At 31.5% G+C, this 17421-nt stretch overlaps 1 protein-coding gene across 1 annotated transcript in view; it reads left to right on the top strand.

The window, feature by feature from the left end:
* The window catches only part of LOC126891948 (kinesin-like protein Nod), a 42810-nt gene that overhangs the window by 13067 nt on the left and 12322 nt on the right, over nt 1-17421 (top strand). The window contains exons 3-5 of the mRNA XM_050661295.1: nt 6363-6531; nt 9601-9766; nt 15478-16794. Of these exons, the coding sequence (XP_050517252.1) occupies nt 6363-6531; nt 9601-9766; nt 15478-16794 (1652 nt within the window). The remainder of the gene's footprint in view (nt 1-6362; nt 6532-9600; nt 9767-15477; nt 16795-17421) is intronic.

The following is a 17421-nucleotide window of genomic DNA, read 5'->3' as shown; positions in this document are numbered from 1 at the left end:
ATATTAAATAGGCATCTATATATAGGTATCATAATTATTTTGGTTATTATTGCGACCGTAAATTATTAATTAACAATTGAATTGTTGCTAAAATATTCGTTCAATTTTCACCAGCTTCTGGAACTATAATCTAAACCAAGAAGGCTTTTAAGTTACCAAATTATTTAATTATTGGTAGATAATTACTTATCTAAAACTTTATTTGAAAATTAAAGATTTTGTTGGGAAAACCCGCATTTTCCGAAGAAAATTTTCGTCGGAGCAGATCGGCAAAAACATATCTCTATGCAGAATTTAATTGCGGTGAATTTTTATTTGAGTGTTTTTGTTGTAAAGTTAAAATCTTCGGAGTTATAGAGCAATAATTGAAAAAAACACGATTTTCGGGCCCCATTTTGTTTATAAAAAAGTAGCACACTATCTGCGGACTTTGCATACCTATATTATTAATATATATAATTATAAGCTTCGATTCCAGCAATAAAATTGCTGGTAAATAACTTTTCCCAAAAATGGCCTATTCTCCGATAATCAGCCGAGACTATAAGTATTTTTGAAAAATTTAAACGCAGAATGAAATACTATAGTATTATCGAGGGTCGAAAGCCGCTGAGAACTTCTATAAAGTTTATTTTAATAAGTGACAGGGGTGAAAAAAAGAGAAAATTTAGTCTGCTTTTTAATTTCAAATATATCATTCAAATGAAATTTTGTGTTTATTCTAAGGGACTTTCAGCCCTCCGTATTAATGTAATCTTGTATCTGCTTTTAAATTTTTCAAAAATTCTTATTAGTTTTCTCAGGATTTGAAAAAAATGAATGCATTTAAATATACGTCGATCGAAATTTTGCGCCTACGCTCTTAAGTAGGATTAAAGCATTCTACATTTTTGTAATCAATATTTCAAAATCTTTTAAATGAGGTGTCACATGATGTACTTTCCCATTTAAAAAAATCAAAGTTATGCCTGTCACCTGAAGAGGAATCGCGTAAATTTCGAAACATTGATGCTATATTTTGCTTATGTAAAAAAATAAATAAGTTAATAAGGGGGGAGTAACACTTATTCCAGCGCAATGTATAAATAACACCATAGTCTTGTCTTGTTTAGGGTGTCTCCATGACTTTTTTAAGTTAAAATCAATGACTGCCTTTCTCTCTTAAATTAAGGTGCTTGAATTTTTCTTTAAGAATAAGTATGCTGTATTGTTTTGTAAATAATTAGGTTACATATAAGTTTTTTTGTAAATAGTTGTGGTGTATTTTTTTTTAAATTATTATTCCCTTTTCATTTTACATTTATTTTCCTCCAAATGTTTATTAGGTACAGGCATTGTACAGGTACTAGTGAATAAATATTTTTTTTCTAGAAGAGTTTTCTTGCATTTCATTGTTTTGCACAAATCCTTCATTAATTTTCAGATTGCAATGAGTATACCACACACTACAGTAGCACGTAAAGGTTGGAATAAATTCATTTTTTCATGAATGGGCAATTTCGGAAATAAATCCCGAAACAGGTCAATTTTTATTTTTAAATTACGACTTTTTGGCATATATATCATACTAGTGACGTCACCCATCTGGACGTGATGACGTCATCGATGATTTTTTTTTAATGAGAATAGAGGTCGTGTGATAGATCATTTGAAAGGTTATTCAATTCTCTATTCAGTAATATAAACATTAACATAATTATTTATACAGGGTGTAAAAAATATTTTTTTAATTAAATTTATTGACATAAAAAGAAGAATGTGTGTAATTTGTTTAATTCAAAATACATTTTATTGCTATTAGAAAACAGGAAAAAATGTTTATTTGACAAATAAATATTGTTGTTTGCTTAAATTCAATATTAAAGCAGCCACCCACGTGCCTCTTGACAGTTTGAACATTTCGTTGAAGCGAAAATCAATGAATATTTTTTAAATAAACACTTTTTCTGTTTTCTGAGAGCAGTAAAGTAAAATGTCTCTTGAATTAAATAAATTAGGTACAGTCACAATCACTGAATAGTTTACACCCTTTAATATTCAGTGGCCAATTTTTTGAATTTTTACCTCGTTTAAACGCACCTTTTACGTCAAAGTGACGTTACCAGTGGCAGACCCAGAATAGGTTGATTAAAATTAAAAAATCAAAATAAAATAAATCTATTTTACAAAATTTAACAAAATGGAAAGTATAGAAAGGCATTTTTTAAATAAAATTGAGTTACAATTTTTATACAAATATTTTTTTATATAAATAGAGTTACAATTACTTTTAGTTTTGCGCGTGATATAAACGGCATTTCAGATGCTTTTAATAACTTCTTATTTTATTTTTCAATGCACTAAAATTTTTGACAAGCAATTTGACATTTAGTAAATCCGTATAGTCCATGTGGTGAGACCGCTCCCGTCTGGAAAAATTTCTGATTCGGTTTCTTTGTGGATTCCTATTCAAAAATGTCCCCTTTAAAAAAATCTGAAGGGTGCCGGGCGGAATTTTTGCGCAGAAATTGTTTAAACAATTTTTTTAAACAAATACAAAAGGTCACGTTTTTTTGCTCCGGAACATATATTTTTAAGTTTTGTCGGTCATTCTGAACAAGAAAGGTATCTTGTAAATTTTCTCAAAAATTGATAGTTTTCGAGTTATAGGCGATTTAAAATCTGAAAAATGCGAAAATACGCATTTTCGAGGCTTAAAAACTCATATTCAAATTAGTATTTTTGAGGTTGCCAGATACTTAAATTGAAGACTAAATATTCAGCTTCCAGATTCTGAAGAGTGATCGCGTCTAACTTTAATTTATACCGTTGTTTTTTAATTGTTAAATATGCGTGTTTATCCGATTTTTTAGCCGGTGCGGCGCGCTCCGTTTCAAAAATCTCCTATTTTCCTCCGAAAAATATTTTTTCTAGATTCTTTGGGACATTCTAAATAAAATAAGTTTCTTGACATTTTTCTCAAAAGTTAATAGTTTTAAAGTTAGAAGCGATTTAAAATCCGAAAATGCGTTTTTCGGATTTTAAATCGCTTATAACTTAAAAACTATTAACTTTTGAAAAAAATGTCAAGAAACTTATTTTATTTAGAATGTCCCAAAGAATCTAGGAAAAATATTTTTTGGGGGAAAATAGGAGATTTTTGAAATGAAGCGCGCCGCACCGGCAAAAAATATCGGATAAACACGCATATTTAACAATTAAAAAACAACGGTATAAATTAAAGTTAGACGCGATCACTCTTCAGAATCTTGAAGCTGAATGTTCAGTCTTCAATCTAAGTATCTGGCAACCTCAAAAATACTAATTTAAATATGAGTTTTTAAGCCTCGAAAATGCGTATTTTCACATTTTTCAGATTTTAAACTCCAAAACTATCAATTTCTGAGAAAAATTACAAGATACCTTTCTTGTTTATATTGACCCAAAAAATCTAAAAATATATGTTCCAGAGCAAAAAACATGATCTTTTGTATTTGTTTAAAAAAATTGTTTAAACAATTTCTGCCCAAAAATTCCGCCCGGCACCCTTCTGATTTGTTTAAAGGGGACATTTTTGAATAGGAATCCACAAAGAAACCGAATCAGAAATTTTTTTTAGACGGGAGTGGTCTCACCACATGGACTAGTACGACACTGCGATTTTACAGTATTACAATATAAAAATAAAGGTGTAAACTATTCAGTGATTGTGACTGTACATACATTCTTTTTTTTGTCAATAAAATTAATTAAAAATTTTTTTCTGGACACCCTGTATAAATAATTATGTCAATTTTTATATTACTGAATAGAGAATTGAATTACCTTTCAAATGAGGTATCACACGACCCCTATTCTCATTTAAAAAAATCATAGATGACGTCATCACGCCCAGATGGGTGACGTCACTAGTATGATATATATGCCAAAAAGTCGTAAGTAATTTAAAAATAAAAATTGACCTGTTTCGGGATTTTTTCCAAAATCGCCCATTCATGAAAAAATTAATTTATTCCAACCTTTACGTGCTCACTGTATAATAGAGCCATATGCACAGGTAGACTGCATTCTTGGGGTAGACTGCATACTATAGTAGCACCCATTTATTTATCCATTATATAATGTGGTTAAATATGCTTCTTGTGATTTCTAGATGATTGTAACTTTATAAATTTCTTTTAAAGCAATGATTTTCACAGGTTTTTTTAAAATAATTCACAGGTACAATATGTGTGTGTTTTGTGTTTTATTGGCACTGGTTTTCACAACCAACTGGCCAGTCAATTTCATAATGATTTTTTATAGGTACTATAACTTATCACTAACTCAGGGGAGTAATGTGTAGCGTGTGTGTTGAGTAAGTGTCTTGTTACTTTGCAAAGTCGGCGTCATTGTCTTTGCAAAGAAACGCTAATTTGCTAGGTACAATATACACTGCGCTTCAGAGAAAACGGACCACCCATAAAATGGGTTATTTTTGATGTCTCAAATTTTCTAAACCTTTGTCAGATTTAAGTGATTTTTTACAATCGCTGTAATAATATTGTTGCTAGACAGATACATTGTCATTGTATACCAGGTATACCAATCAAACTGTGTTTTTTTCTCAAAGTTCACCACACCCTGTGGAATATTCTAGCATTTATAAAATTCTGAAATTAAAATCCAACTATAGCCTCAGGTTTTCTTAACATTCTGTTTTTTGATTCATTCGGATGTTCTTCATCAATAGGGCTTTTCATCAATTGTCATTTGTTTCGAGCTTCTGTCATAAGTTGTATCATCTGTGTATAATATAAATATACACGGATTATATGACATATGACATAAGCTCGAAACAAATGACTGAATGAAAAGCCCTATACAGGGTGTTTCTAAATAAATAAGTGTGGCACACTTTAAGGGGGAATGCCACATCAAAAAATAATGGCTATTTGCTTAATAAACATATGTCTGCAAATGCTTCGTTTCCGAGATACAGGATGTTGAACTTTTTCTTACAAACTGACAATTTATTTATTTCTCTAAAACCGGTTGAGATATGCGAATGAAATTTGGAAGGTTTTAAGAGGTAGTTATTGCACATTTTTTGACATACAAGTAACAATTTTATATTCACCGTTGGCATGCATACAGGTAATTTATATCTGAAAAATTGATAGCTAGTAAAAAATACTATTATAGATTTTGTTTAGTCATACTTGAAATTTAAATTATTTCTGGCTGAACACTAGTTCAGGCTGACTACAGGAGTATCAATCAAAAATACTGAAAATTTTGAAGTATCCCAAACATTTTTACAAAATTGGAATCCTGGGAAATATTGATGTACAGTTACGGTCACTGAATAATTTACACCTTAATTTTTATATTGTAATACTGTAAAATTGCAGTGTCGTACGGATTTGATAAATGTCAAAGTCAAAAAATTTTAAACAGTCAGTGCTTGTCAGAAGTTTTGCGAGTGTTGAAAAATAAAATAAAACGATACTTATCAAATTCCTCCAAAATAGCTAGAATGCATTTAAATGATGCGCAAAAAGCAACAGCAATTGCCTAACACGAAGAAGGTTTGGTCTAGGGTTACCGATGAAAAAGTATTTCAGTCATATAGCAATGGCCGAGTAAGAATTTATAAGATGGGAAGCAATTGAGCAGGCATGTGAAGAGTTTGGTGACTATAATATGAGGGAATTGGTGTTATCTATCTATGAACAGAAGACTGCAAAGTTGTATTGCAATAATGGGGCTTCCACTAAAAATTAATTATTGTTTATTATTTATCATCGTTTGTCATTATTTAATGTAAAATAGATGTAAAATAAAATGGTTATTTTAAAACCAGACTTCCTTATTTTCGTTATTAAGACCATAATCTATTTTAGTCAAAAAAACTTCTTTCTATACTTTCCATTTTGTTAAGTTTTGTAAAATATATTTACGAGTATAATATTTAGGTTTTTTAATTCTAATCAACCTATTCTAGGTACACCACTCGCAACGTCACTTTGACGTAAAAAGTGCGTTTAAACGATGTAAAAATTAAAAAAATGGGCTCCTAGATACGTAAGCCTGTAAACTATTCAATGACCGTAACTGTACTTAGCTGTATGATTAGCGGTCATCATCAGCCTCTCTCGATCCACTGCTAGACATAGGCCTCCCCTGTTTGTCTCCAAAGTTTTCTATCTTGTGCTTTCTGTATCTAGTTTTTTGTTGTCTTTTGTAAGTCGTCTTGCTATCGTGTTGGTAGACTTTTTCTGTTACGTTTATTGGCTCTTGGTCTCCATTCAACTAGTTTGCGAGTCAATGGACTCGCAAACTAGTTGAAACATTTAGGGGTCATGTTTATTAAATTGTACATATTTTCTTATTCTTTTAAGGTAACAGACCAAAAAAATGTCGGTCTTATTTTAAGAACATTAAACCAGTTTTTTGAATATAACGATGACGACGATTCTGAAGTTGAAATCCTTTTATCTTTTATCGAAATATACAAGGAAAAAGCTTTTGATCTGTTACAAAATGACACTAATCCTCTTAAAGTCAAAGGTAAGTATTATTTATTTACATTAAAGGGAGGGGGAACTTGTGATTCCTTTTTATTATTATTTTAAATGAAAGTACATAAGTTCAAGAATATTCTGTGAAAATTTCAGATTGGTCGGAGCAAAATTACCGGAAATACAGCATGTTGAATATCCCTTCGACTCACTTTACAGCAGCTTAGCGCCAGCCCACTTGAGCATAGTGAGAACTGTTCACCAACTGTTTTGTAAATTACTCCGCGATTCAAGACCATATTCCGGTGTGCATCACTTTACGATTTGACAGACAAAAAAGAGAATGAAAACAAAAGTTGTGAAAACTTTAAACGCGCTTTTCTAAAAACTGGCTTTTTCACCGCGTGGACATTGTAACTCAAAAACTACTTGTCCGATCCACCTGAAATTAGGCACAGATTTTCTTTAGACACTTCGTGAGGAGTTCAAGAATACTCTCCTGAAAATTTCAGATTGATCAGAGTAAAATTACCAGACATACAGCATGTGAATATTCCTACCTTCGACTCACTTTGCCGCGGTTCCAACGTTCAACAACTGTTCCCCTTACCTTTTGTAGATTACTCCGCGATTCAAAAACATTATCCGGTGTCCACCACTTTACGATTTGACAGACAAAAAAAGAAGACGAAGAGGAAATTGTCAAAACTTCAACCGCGTTTTTCTCAAAAGTGCTTTTTCAAAGGCGGTGGACATTGTAACTCAAAAACTACCTGTCCGATCCACCTGAAATTAGGCATAGATTTTCTTTAGACATTTCTTTAGGTAACGCTGTCGGGATATTTTTTATTTTTTGTTTAAAAATAATAAATATATCGATTTTCACGCTTTTCATGAAAAATTTCATTATTTTGACTTGAGTGATACCAAAAACTCAAAAATATACAGGGTGATTGATTAGTTTAGCTCAATAGATCCGCTATAGTAATAGATAGCAATAAAAGTAAATAACAAAAATTGTAGACAACTTTGAGATTAATATTAAAAAATTAGTTGGAATGTTACAGGGTGTTCGATAACCTAGTGGCAGACCAAACTTACGTTTTTTTAAATGGAACACCCTCTATTTTATTTTATATTTGAAATCTCCTTAACTGTCGCATCACAAAAATGTAAAGGTATGTTATGTTATACAGGGTATTTGCAAAGTTATAACCAATTTTATAAGAAAATCGTAACAAGTTCAACTCCCTGTATAAATAAAAATAAGCAAAACAGCAATGGTTTATTGATGCCATATTTTTTAATTTATTGTCAAAATTTTCAAACATGATTGATATTGCTAATTTTCTCTATATCAAATACAGGGTAAGTCAAAACGCAAGTACATTATTTTCTCAGTAATTTTAAATGGAACAGCCTACATTTTATATCACTATTGAAAAGTACCATTACCGTACTTTAATTTTTGTATAACATTCCCTATGTCTAAATTTATTAGTAATTATTAATTAGATGTCTAAATTTTTCCAAATTTTAAGTAAGCCATGACTGAACCATTTTTTCTGAAACGTAGCTTCATTTCCAAATAGTACATTATCCAAGAAATCTATCTGTTGATTGATGTTATCTAAGGCCCATTCACAAAATAATATTTTCTTTTCAAAATCTTTCTGAATTAATTATTGGTGCATTTGAATGCGGTAAGGATGCATTCTGTGAATGCACTAAGAATTTTTGCACAGAGTAGTAAGTTTGTTCTTTTTCTTTGGAAATATTTTGTATACTTGTATGTGGATTTTCCGTAACTGAGAGAAACACATTCATTTCGTTTTCCTGTGTTACAGTACTTTTTGTACGTTCGTGTTTTTTATACGTAACTGAACCAGGGCGGTTAAATTGATCCTTTAATCGTTCAAAGCTTGCTGTTGTAGGTTGTCGTCTTTCAGGGAACCTTTCATGCTCATGATAAATTGTTACTGATAATAACGCATTTTAATTGCACTTTCCCAATATCCAGCCAGATCAACCATTTTCTCAACAGTAAAATTCATCTCAACTATTTAATAACACAATAACAGTTTTATCGTGATGAACTGTCAGTTTTGGACAATTCAGTCATGGCTTACTTAAAATTTGGAAAAACGTAGACACCTATCAATAATTTGCTCTGAAAAATGAAAATATCTCGAAAACTAATAAATTTAGGCATAGGGAATGTTATATAAAAATTAAAGTACGGTAAAGGCACTTTCCAATAGTGACATAAAATACAGGGTGTTCCAGAAAAAATTACTGAGAAAATAATGTACTTGCGTTTTGACTCACCCTGTATTGGGTATAAAGAAAATTAGCAATATTAATAACTTCTGAAAATGTTGACAGTCAATAAAAAAATATGGCACCAATAAATCATTTCTGTTGTGTTTATTTTTATTTATACAGGTTGTTGAACTTGTTACGATTTTCATATAAACTTGGTTATAACTTTGTGAATACCCTGTATAACATAACAAACCTTTATATTTTTATGATGGGACAGTTAAATAGATTTCGAATATAAAATCAAATACAGGATGTCCCATTTAAAAAAATCATAGATTTGGTCTGCCACTAGGTTATCGAACACCCTGTAACATTCTAACTAATTTTGTAATATGAATTTCAAAGTTGTCTACAATTTGTGTTTTAACTTTTATTGCTATCTATTACTATAGCGGACCTATTGAGCTTTACCCCACTAATCAATCACCCTGTATGGTTAAAACTAAAAAAACTCGACAGTGTTACCTCGAGAAACTCAATAAAACCTTTTTTAATTTTTTGTTTCACATGATCCAATGACAAGTCCAATGCGAAATCCATTTTTTATGTGTCTGTAAAAATTTGCCACGGTTGTCTTATTTTTCAATATTTTGCCTTGATTTTTTTTTAATATTCTTTGAATTGTACTGAATATGTTTACTTAATTTAAAAATAAAATAATTTTACCATAGTTACAAAAAAAAATTCACAAAAATGTGCTTAAAATGTTGATTTCAAAACCATACCCCCCCCCCCTTAATCAACAAGGTTTGGAGGCTGCTTTAAAAGTTACAATTTTTTTGTTTGTTTTTAGGGGTAAAAGTAGAAGGATTTAACAAAGAGAAAGTTTATAGCCTTAATGAAGCAATACATTTTTTAAAAATGGGCAACAAGAATAGACATACTCGGGGGACCAACCAAAATTCACAAAGTTCAAGATCTCACGCAATATTTACGATTTATTGCAATACAAAACATAAGTAAGTCAAACATTATCTGTTAAGAGCGTGCGTAGGTGCAAATACACTAGTCAGTGCGTTAATCAAAATTAACGCACCACCTTAAAAATGGGACATTTTTGATGTCTTGTATTTCCTAAGCCTGTTGTCCGATTTTAGTGATTTTTTAAACCTGTTATAGCTTTATTCTTCAAGAATATCGATGTAGTAATATTGTTGCTAAACAGATAAGTGTCATTGTATACCGGGTGTAACAATGATAGTATGTTTTTTCCTCAAAGTTTGGAACACTCTGTGGAATATTCTGGTGTATATAAAATATTGAAATTAAAACTGAACTGTAGCCTTAGGCTTTCTTAACATTATGCTTTTTGATTCATTCGCTTATGTTGGATAATAAAAAAGTTAGGTACTTTAACAACTAGCAACGTTCTTCATCAATACAGGCTGTTTCTAAATAAGTGCGACAAACTTTAAGGAGTAATTCTGCATGAAAAAATAATGACCGTTTGCTTTATAAACATATATCCGCAAATGCTTCGTTTCCGAAATACGGGATGTTGAATTTTTTCTTACAAATTGACGATTTATTTATTGTTCTAAAACCGGTTGAGATATGCAAATGAAATTTGGTAAGTTTTAAGAGGTAGTTATTGCGTATTTTTTGGCATACAATTAAGAATTTTATATTCACCATTGGCGTGCATACGGGTAATAAGACCGGGTAATATGACCCGTATGCACGCCAATGGTGAATGTAACATTCTTAATTGTATGTCAAAAAATGCGCAATAACTACCTCTTAAAACCTACTAAATTTTTTTGCATATCTCAACAGGTTTAAGAGCAATAAATAAATCGTCAGTTTGTAAGAAAAATTCAACATCCCGTATCTCGGAAACGAAGCATTTGCGGACAAATGTGTATAAAGCAAACGGTCATTATTTTTTCATGGAGAATTACTCCTTAAAGTTTGTCGCACGTATTTAGAAACACTCTGTATTGATGAAGAACGTTGCTAGTTGTTAAAGTACCTACAGTCGGAAAAATGAAAGAATACCCATGAACATCAATCACATATTATTCAGATTATTAATAATCTATCTCTCTTGCTTAGATTAACGAAACCGGTAGATATCGCCTAGTGAGAACAATAGTGGCGAAACTCGAAAATTAACGTTTTTGAGTTAAGTCCATCAATGGACATCTAAATATGCCCTCTTTTATGTGCAATATTGGCTAACAATTATTTAATTTCCTTATTACTAGAGGGCGCCTACAAGTCTTTATGGTATTGTGAATTTGTCAAATATTGTGATGCATTAACGACGAAAGCACACCAAACTTTATATCAATACTGGCGAATCTGTAATTACGCCGTGCCTACATGTATTTGAAATATTAGATATTTTATTAAAGATAGTAGTACAATGTGCAATAGTGGCGAATAAGTACTTTTGTCTGTGTGGTCGTTTTTGCTTTTGTGTTTTTTTTTTTATTAAAACTTCTTACAGAGAAACTCAGTTTCAATCGTTCTTAGGTACTTAGAAATAGCAAATCAAGAAAGCGTCTATCCACTTTGGATCAGTATTGTTTAATTCCACACTATCGAGAACCAATATTCATTTCTAAAAAGAAGTCTTACAAAATAAATCAATTCCTTCTACCCACAATAATTTCTTTAGTAGTTTGAAATACGAAACATACGTGAGTGAAATGATGAATTTAATTTTACTATTCATAGTTCTTTTGCTTACTTTTTATCTTTTATCATGTTTATCGTTTTCATATTTATTACTTAAGATCTTATTTTGTTATTTTTCTATTGTACTTTAGTTTCATTTTGCGCAAAACTGGTGTGTACAATAAAATATTTTATTTGATGCGTTTAATTTATTTTTAAAAGTAAATTTTTTAATTATTTAAAACAGAAACTAAACTGTTGTAGTATAGTAGTATTAAAGTATAGTGGCGAAACATCAAATTAAACATCTTCGATAATGCAATAATGGCGTAACCCAGAAAAAAAATCAAAAATAAATACAATATCCATCTTTTCTTCAAATAAAACTACTTCTACTAATTGGTTTACATATCTAGAAAGCACATTATTAGAAAAATTTTGCAAAATGATTATCTGTAAGTCAGTTATACTGTTTAGCAGTTTCATCAAAACTTCAAATACGATTATCTCTAAATGTTCATTTTGAAGTTTCGTCACTATTGTTCTCACCAGGCGATATAACATCGACAAGTGCGCAGCCTGTCCGTTTCCCCTGAATCCCCACTCCTTTGTCCTGCCAATCAAAATAGCAGACAGAGTATATCCCCTCCATCACTGTCCGCCGGCAATAACTTGTTCTCTGGTTTAAATTTTTTACGTTAAATCTTCGTTAAATTGTGTGATTTTGAAGGTTAAGTTTTTCCTAGCTATATTTGTATCGAGGGGAAGTGTTGGACGCTGTACTTCAGAACCGGACTTATACATTTTAATACTAGCAAAATACATTTTAAATAAATTAGCGTGGAATTGCATTTCTGATTGTTTCAATACATACTATAAATCTAGACTGCTATGTATTAAGAGTATAAGTCAAAAATGAAAATTTTTTATTAGGACTTTTCAAAGTCTTTTTTACCACTGATAAAATAACTATTACAACTAAATATGAAAATGGTGACGAAATATGATTAATAAATTAGTAATTAACTATTTTACTTTCTACTTTGGTAATACTTTATTAATTATATAATTCAAAATATAGAAGAATCCGGAAAAATCTTTTTTATGACTTATACTCTTAGTACATAGCACGTTAGAAATCATAAATTGTATTAAAATTGGGGGGTCAATATTCAATTTCGCTTAAAGTCATGTTTTTGATACTTCTACGGTTTATTTGATAGTGAAATAAATTTAAAAATTTATAAACACTAAAGCTCAGCCGTAATTTACGACTTCAGTGCTTAAGTCTAACTCATGAAACAGGCGTTGTATTTTCGACATAACAAATTTGAAATCTACCTTTTTAGATCCTACATCAGGGCCCAGAGCACGCCAAATAGAATTCTATTTTGCTGACGCCACAAAATAGAATTTCATAATGGGAGAATCGACGGTTGCTAGGCAACGTGACGTCACTAAAATAGAATTCTATTTGGCGTGCTCCCGCACCAGGTGCGGGAGCACGCCAAATAGAATTCGATTTTAGTGACGTCACGTTGCCTAGCAACCGTCGATTCTCCCATTATGAAATTCTATTTTGTGACGTCAGCAAAATAGAATTCTATTTGGCGTGCTCTGGGCCCTGGTCGTGAAATTGCAGTATTTTTTTATCCTTGTCACATGGTTAAACTTTTACGCAATACATTAAGTGATAAATTATTTTTAAGTGACGACAACGGTGATAGGTCTGGATCCCGCGTATGAAAAAAAGTTGATTAATAGCAAGCTGAAAATTTGTTAATAGCTTAAGGGTGTCTACTCGGATAAACTTTGATATATAAGAACACTGGAACAGAAGCAGTTTTAATTGTGGAACAGGTTAAAAATTTGGAACGGTCAGACCACGAAAACGGCACATTTATTTTGTCCGACAGCATAGACTTAAACTCTCCGAACAGAGATTAAACTCTCATGCAAAAATCAGACTGATATTTATCACCTGTCATAATTCCTGTCATTTGACATATTCTACATGTTCCACTCATTAAAATGCCCATTTGGTAATAAATAGCAGTCTGATTTTTGCATAAGAGTTTAATCTCTGTTCGGAGAGTTTAAGTCTATTCTGTCGGACAAAATAAATGTGCCGTTTTCGTGGTCTGACCGTTCCAAATTTTTTACCTGTTCCACAATTAAAACTGCCCCTGTTCCAGTGTTCCCATATATCAAAGTTTATCCGACTAGACACCCTTAAGCTATTAACAAATTTTCAACTTGCTATTAATCAACTTTTTTTTCATACGCGGGATCCAGACCTATGAAGTTATAAAATGAGATCATACTAAAACTTAATGAAATTCAATAACAGCAGTGTTCATTTAGCTAATAAATTGAGAAAAGAGCACATATCATATAAAAATCAAAAGATGAAAGTAATATTATCAACACAACTACTCAGCGATTCTGTAGCTGATGCTATTGAATTCTTAAATGAAACTTTGCAAATAGAACAATTTAAAAACTGCGAAGCAACTGTTAAATTTATCCGAGATATTAACAAATTATTTAATATATTTAATTCTAGAAGCATTTACCAAAAGAGATACAAGCAACCTATTAATGAAGAAAATTACATTTCTATTGTAAACTTTTTAGAGGAGACCTCAGATTATTTGGAATCATTTTCATTTATAAATATGAAACTTGCATGTAAAAGTAGGAGAAAAATGGGGATTATTGATTTTTTGTTTTGCATTAAAAGTTTTAAGATATGTATATACAGAATTAGTACAAACAAAATTATTAGCATACATTCCTACATACAAGCTGAGTCAAGATCATGTCGAATTATCCTTTGGGTTAATTAGATCGAAGGGGGTAACAACAATAACCCGACAGTCAGACAATTCAAAAGTGCGTATAAACAATGATGCTGCATCTTGAATTAAGAGATTCATTTATGGGAAATATGAATTATGGTTATTTAATTATTCCAAAATTGTCCTGAATACATACCTGTCACTCCTCCCACCCATTTGTCCCAACTTAAAATATTTGGCAGGCTTTGCGCATCTGTTTCTTGCCTGAACGCTATATCTTTCGTTTCGTTAATCTAAGCTCTCTTGTTTGATATTTATGGAAAAAAAACAGCAAATACAAAATAAGTGATTGATGCGATCGTTCATGGGTATTCTTTCATTTTTCCAACTGCAACTTTTTTATTATCCAACATAAGCAAATGAATCAAAAAGCATAATGTTAAGAAAGTCTAAGGCTACAGTTGAGTTTTAATTTCAATATTTTATATACGCTAGAATATTCCACAGGGTGTTCCAAACTTTGAGGAAAAAACACACTATCATTGTTACACCCGGTATACAATGACACTTACCTGTTTAGCAATAATGTTATTATATCGATATTCTTGAAGAATAAAGCTATAATATACTAAAAAATCACTCAAATCGGACAACAGGTTTAGGAAATACGAGACATCAAAAATGTCCCATTTTTAAGGTGGTGCGTTAATTTTGATGCTTGGCTTCCAGACCACTTCCATTGGATTCAGCGACCCAAAAAACCTATGATATCACCATCAAATCGCGGCGAGCTAAAAGTGCCCACTTGACCCCCTATGTTGCGACTAGACTATAGTCAATAAAACACACATATATATCTTGATTGACGTCTAGGCACCTTTGTATTAGGATATTAAGTGAGAAAGAGCTTCATACGTTCCTACGCCTTTGCGAAACCCAAATTGTGTATCATTAATGTCTGTGTCTGTGTTATAGTAATCCCGTGTCTATCCAGAAGTGCACCAGTGAGATTTTGTCTTCTTAGTCCTGCCATTTCTTTGACTTTCTTGTGTAAATTAAATAGATCGTATCTTTTTTGAAGGTCCTCAATCTCTTTGCATTTCTCTAGTTCTACAGAGACATGAAAAATCAAATTCATTCGAAAATTTTTAAGTGAACCTTCACTAAAATATTATGTTGAGTAAATTTTGTTATTTAATATCTGTAGAAAATTGCAAAATGTTTGCTAACAATAAGCGAGTTTTTAGGGACATAGAAACCAGTGCAAAATTAAACTTGGTGGACCTAGCAGGATGCGAAAGTGTCAAAAAAACTGGAACTTCCGGTAGTTCTTTCCAAGAAGGTATCAATATTAATAGAGGTCTTCTGTCGATAGGTCAAGTAATGACAGCATTGTCAAACAATTCAACATTTATTCCTTACAGACAGTCTGTAATTACGTCAATATTGAAGGACTCCTTGAACAAAAACAACTTCGTCTCATTAATCGCTTGTGTTAGCCCCATTGCAGAAGACAGTACTGAAACAGTACAGACCTTAGAATTTGCACAAAGAGTAAAGAGGATTAAGAGTAAACCAGAAGTTAATGAAGTCATATCCCAATTCAGAAAGGAAAATCCTCTTCTGTTCCAATTGAAAATGAACACCCCGTTTAAGAGACCATTATTTATGAATACTCCTAAACCACCTAAACAACAAAAATTGTCAATAATAAGTGAACCTTCGTACTCCTCAATTATAACAGACCAGAGTCACAGTCCTAAATCGTTATCATCAAGTGTGGCATCTTCAATAACAAACACTCTAAGATCATCCCTGGACTCAGTTTCTGCTCCACAGGCTCTAAGTCCTATTATTAGGAAATATATGACTGCAATGGAATCTTCCTTGATGGATAAAATAGGAAGTGTTATTCAAAGTACTTTAAAGACTGAGTCTAGAGAACAGGTTATGGAAAAAGAGAATCCTAGAACACCAGAACTCACGTGGGCATTAATCAAAAATGAGGTTTCGAAGATTGTTAAGTCAGAGGTAGCTCAGTTAACTGGTAATGAAGTAAGAGCTACGAGTAGTCCTCTTGGTGAGCATCTGGATGATGTCAGAAAAATTTTGAATTACGACATCAGTCCACTAGCTGAACCAGGAACTAGTACCACAGAATATGAATTTAAAGTACCTGAATTACCGGCAGAACAGAAGAGTACCTCTTTCGCTTTATCCCCAATTGAAAACATCATGCCGAGACGAAGTATGCGTCTATCCATGAGAAGAAGATCTAGATGTAGTATAAATAATAATAATAAAAGTAGTGTAGTTGATTTAGAAGTGTCTATTGAGTCGTCACTTTCATTCAGAGAGGATATAAAGCTTCTTGAACAAACTCTAATAGATAACATTGAAAATTCTGTAGAATGCAGCACATGGAAACCACCAGTTGCTCCTAGGAGAAGTATGAGGATACGAAAATCTGTCAATCCGTTACAAAATAAACTACAGGGAAAGACGAAAAAGCAGTTAAATGTGTTGAATACCCCTGCAGGAAAAAGACTTTTGAAGACAACACAGTAAGTATTTTTAAGCATATCTCTTTATTTTTTATTTTTTTTTTAATATTTAGTCGAACGCGCTTATTAGAATCCCTGTTATAGGAATATCCCGGTTTAAGGAATAGAAATTTGAGGTCCCGAAATGTTTTCATTTATTCCTTAATAAATGTAACCGCTTATAGGAATACGTTACGTTTTAGTAAAACAGTATTGCTTTATAGAATATTATTCAGATAAACTAAAAACTTTTTATGTACAAATGGACGGCCGGAGTGATGACGTAGAAGTATCAATTTTTATTGACATATGTCATGTCAGATTTTTCCACACCTTTCCAAACAAACGTTGTTTAGTGGGGCAAATTTGTATTTTTTATTATTTTTTCAGTTTTTACAGAGAATATTTCCGTTTTTTGCAATATGTAAGTATTGTTATAGTTACTACAACAATTTTACAAGGTTGTGTAAATAATAAAGCATGATGTTTTATATAAATAGCAATAAAATGTGTGTATGGGTGAAGTAAGGTTAGAATTTATTTGATTTATTAGAAATTTTATATTTTATTTTTTTTTAGATTTTATACTAATTAAAAAGTCTTGAGATTCGGTAAAACCGTACTTTTCAACGTGTTTACAATCTTTGT

The sequence above is a fragment of the Diabrotica virgifera genome, chromosome 9 (genome assembly GCF_917563875.1).
Source record: "Diabrotica virgifera virgifera chromosome 9, PGI_DIABVI_V3a".
Lineage (NCBI taxonomy): Eukaryota > Metazoa > Arthropoda > Insecta > Coleoptera > Chrysomelidae > Diabrotica > Diabrotica virgifera.
This window is presented reverse-complemented; position numbering and strand designations above follow the sequence as displayed.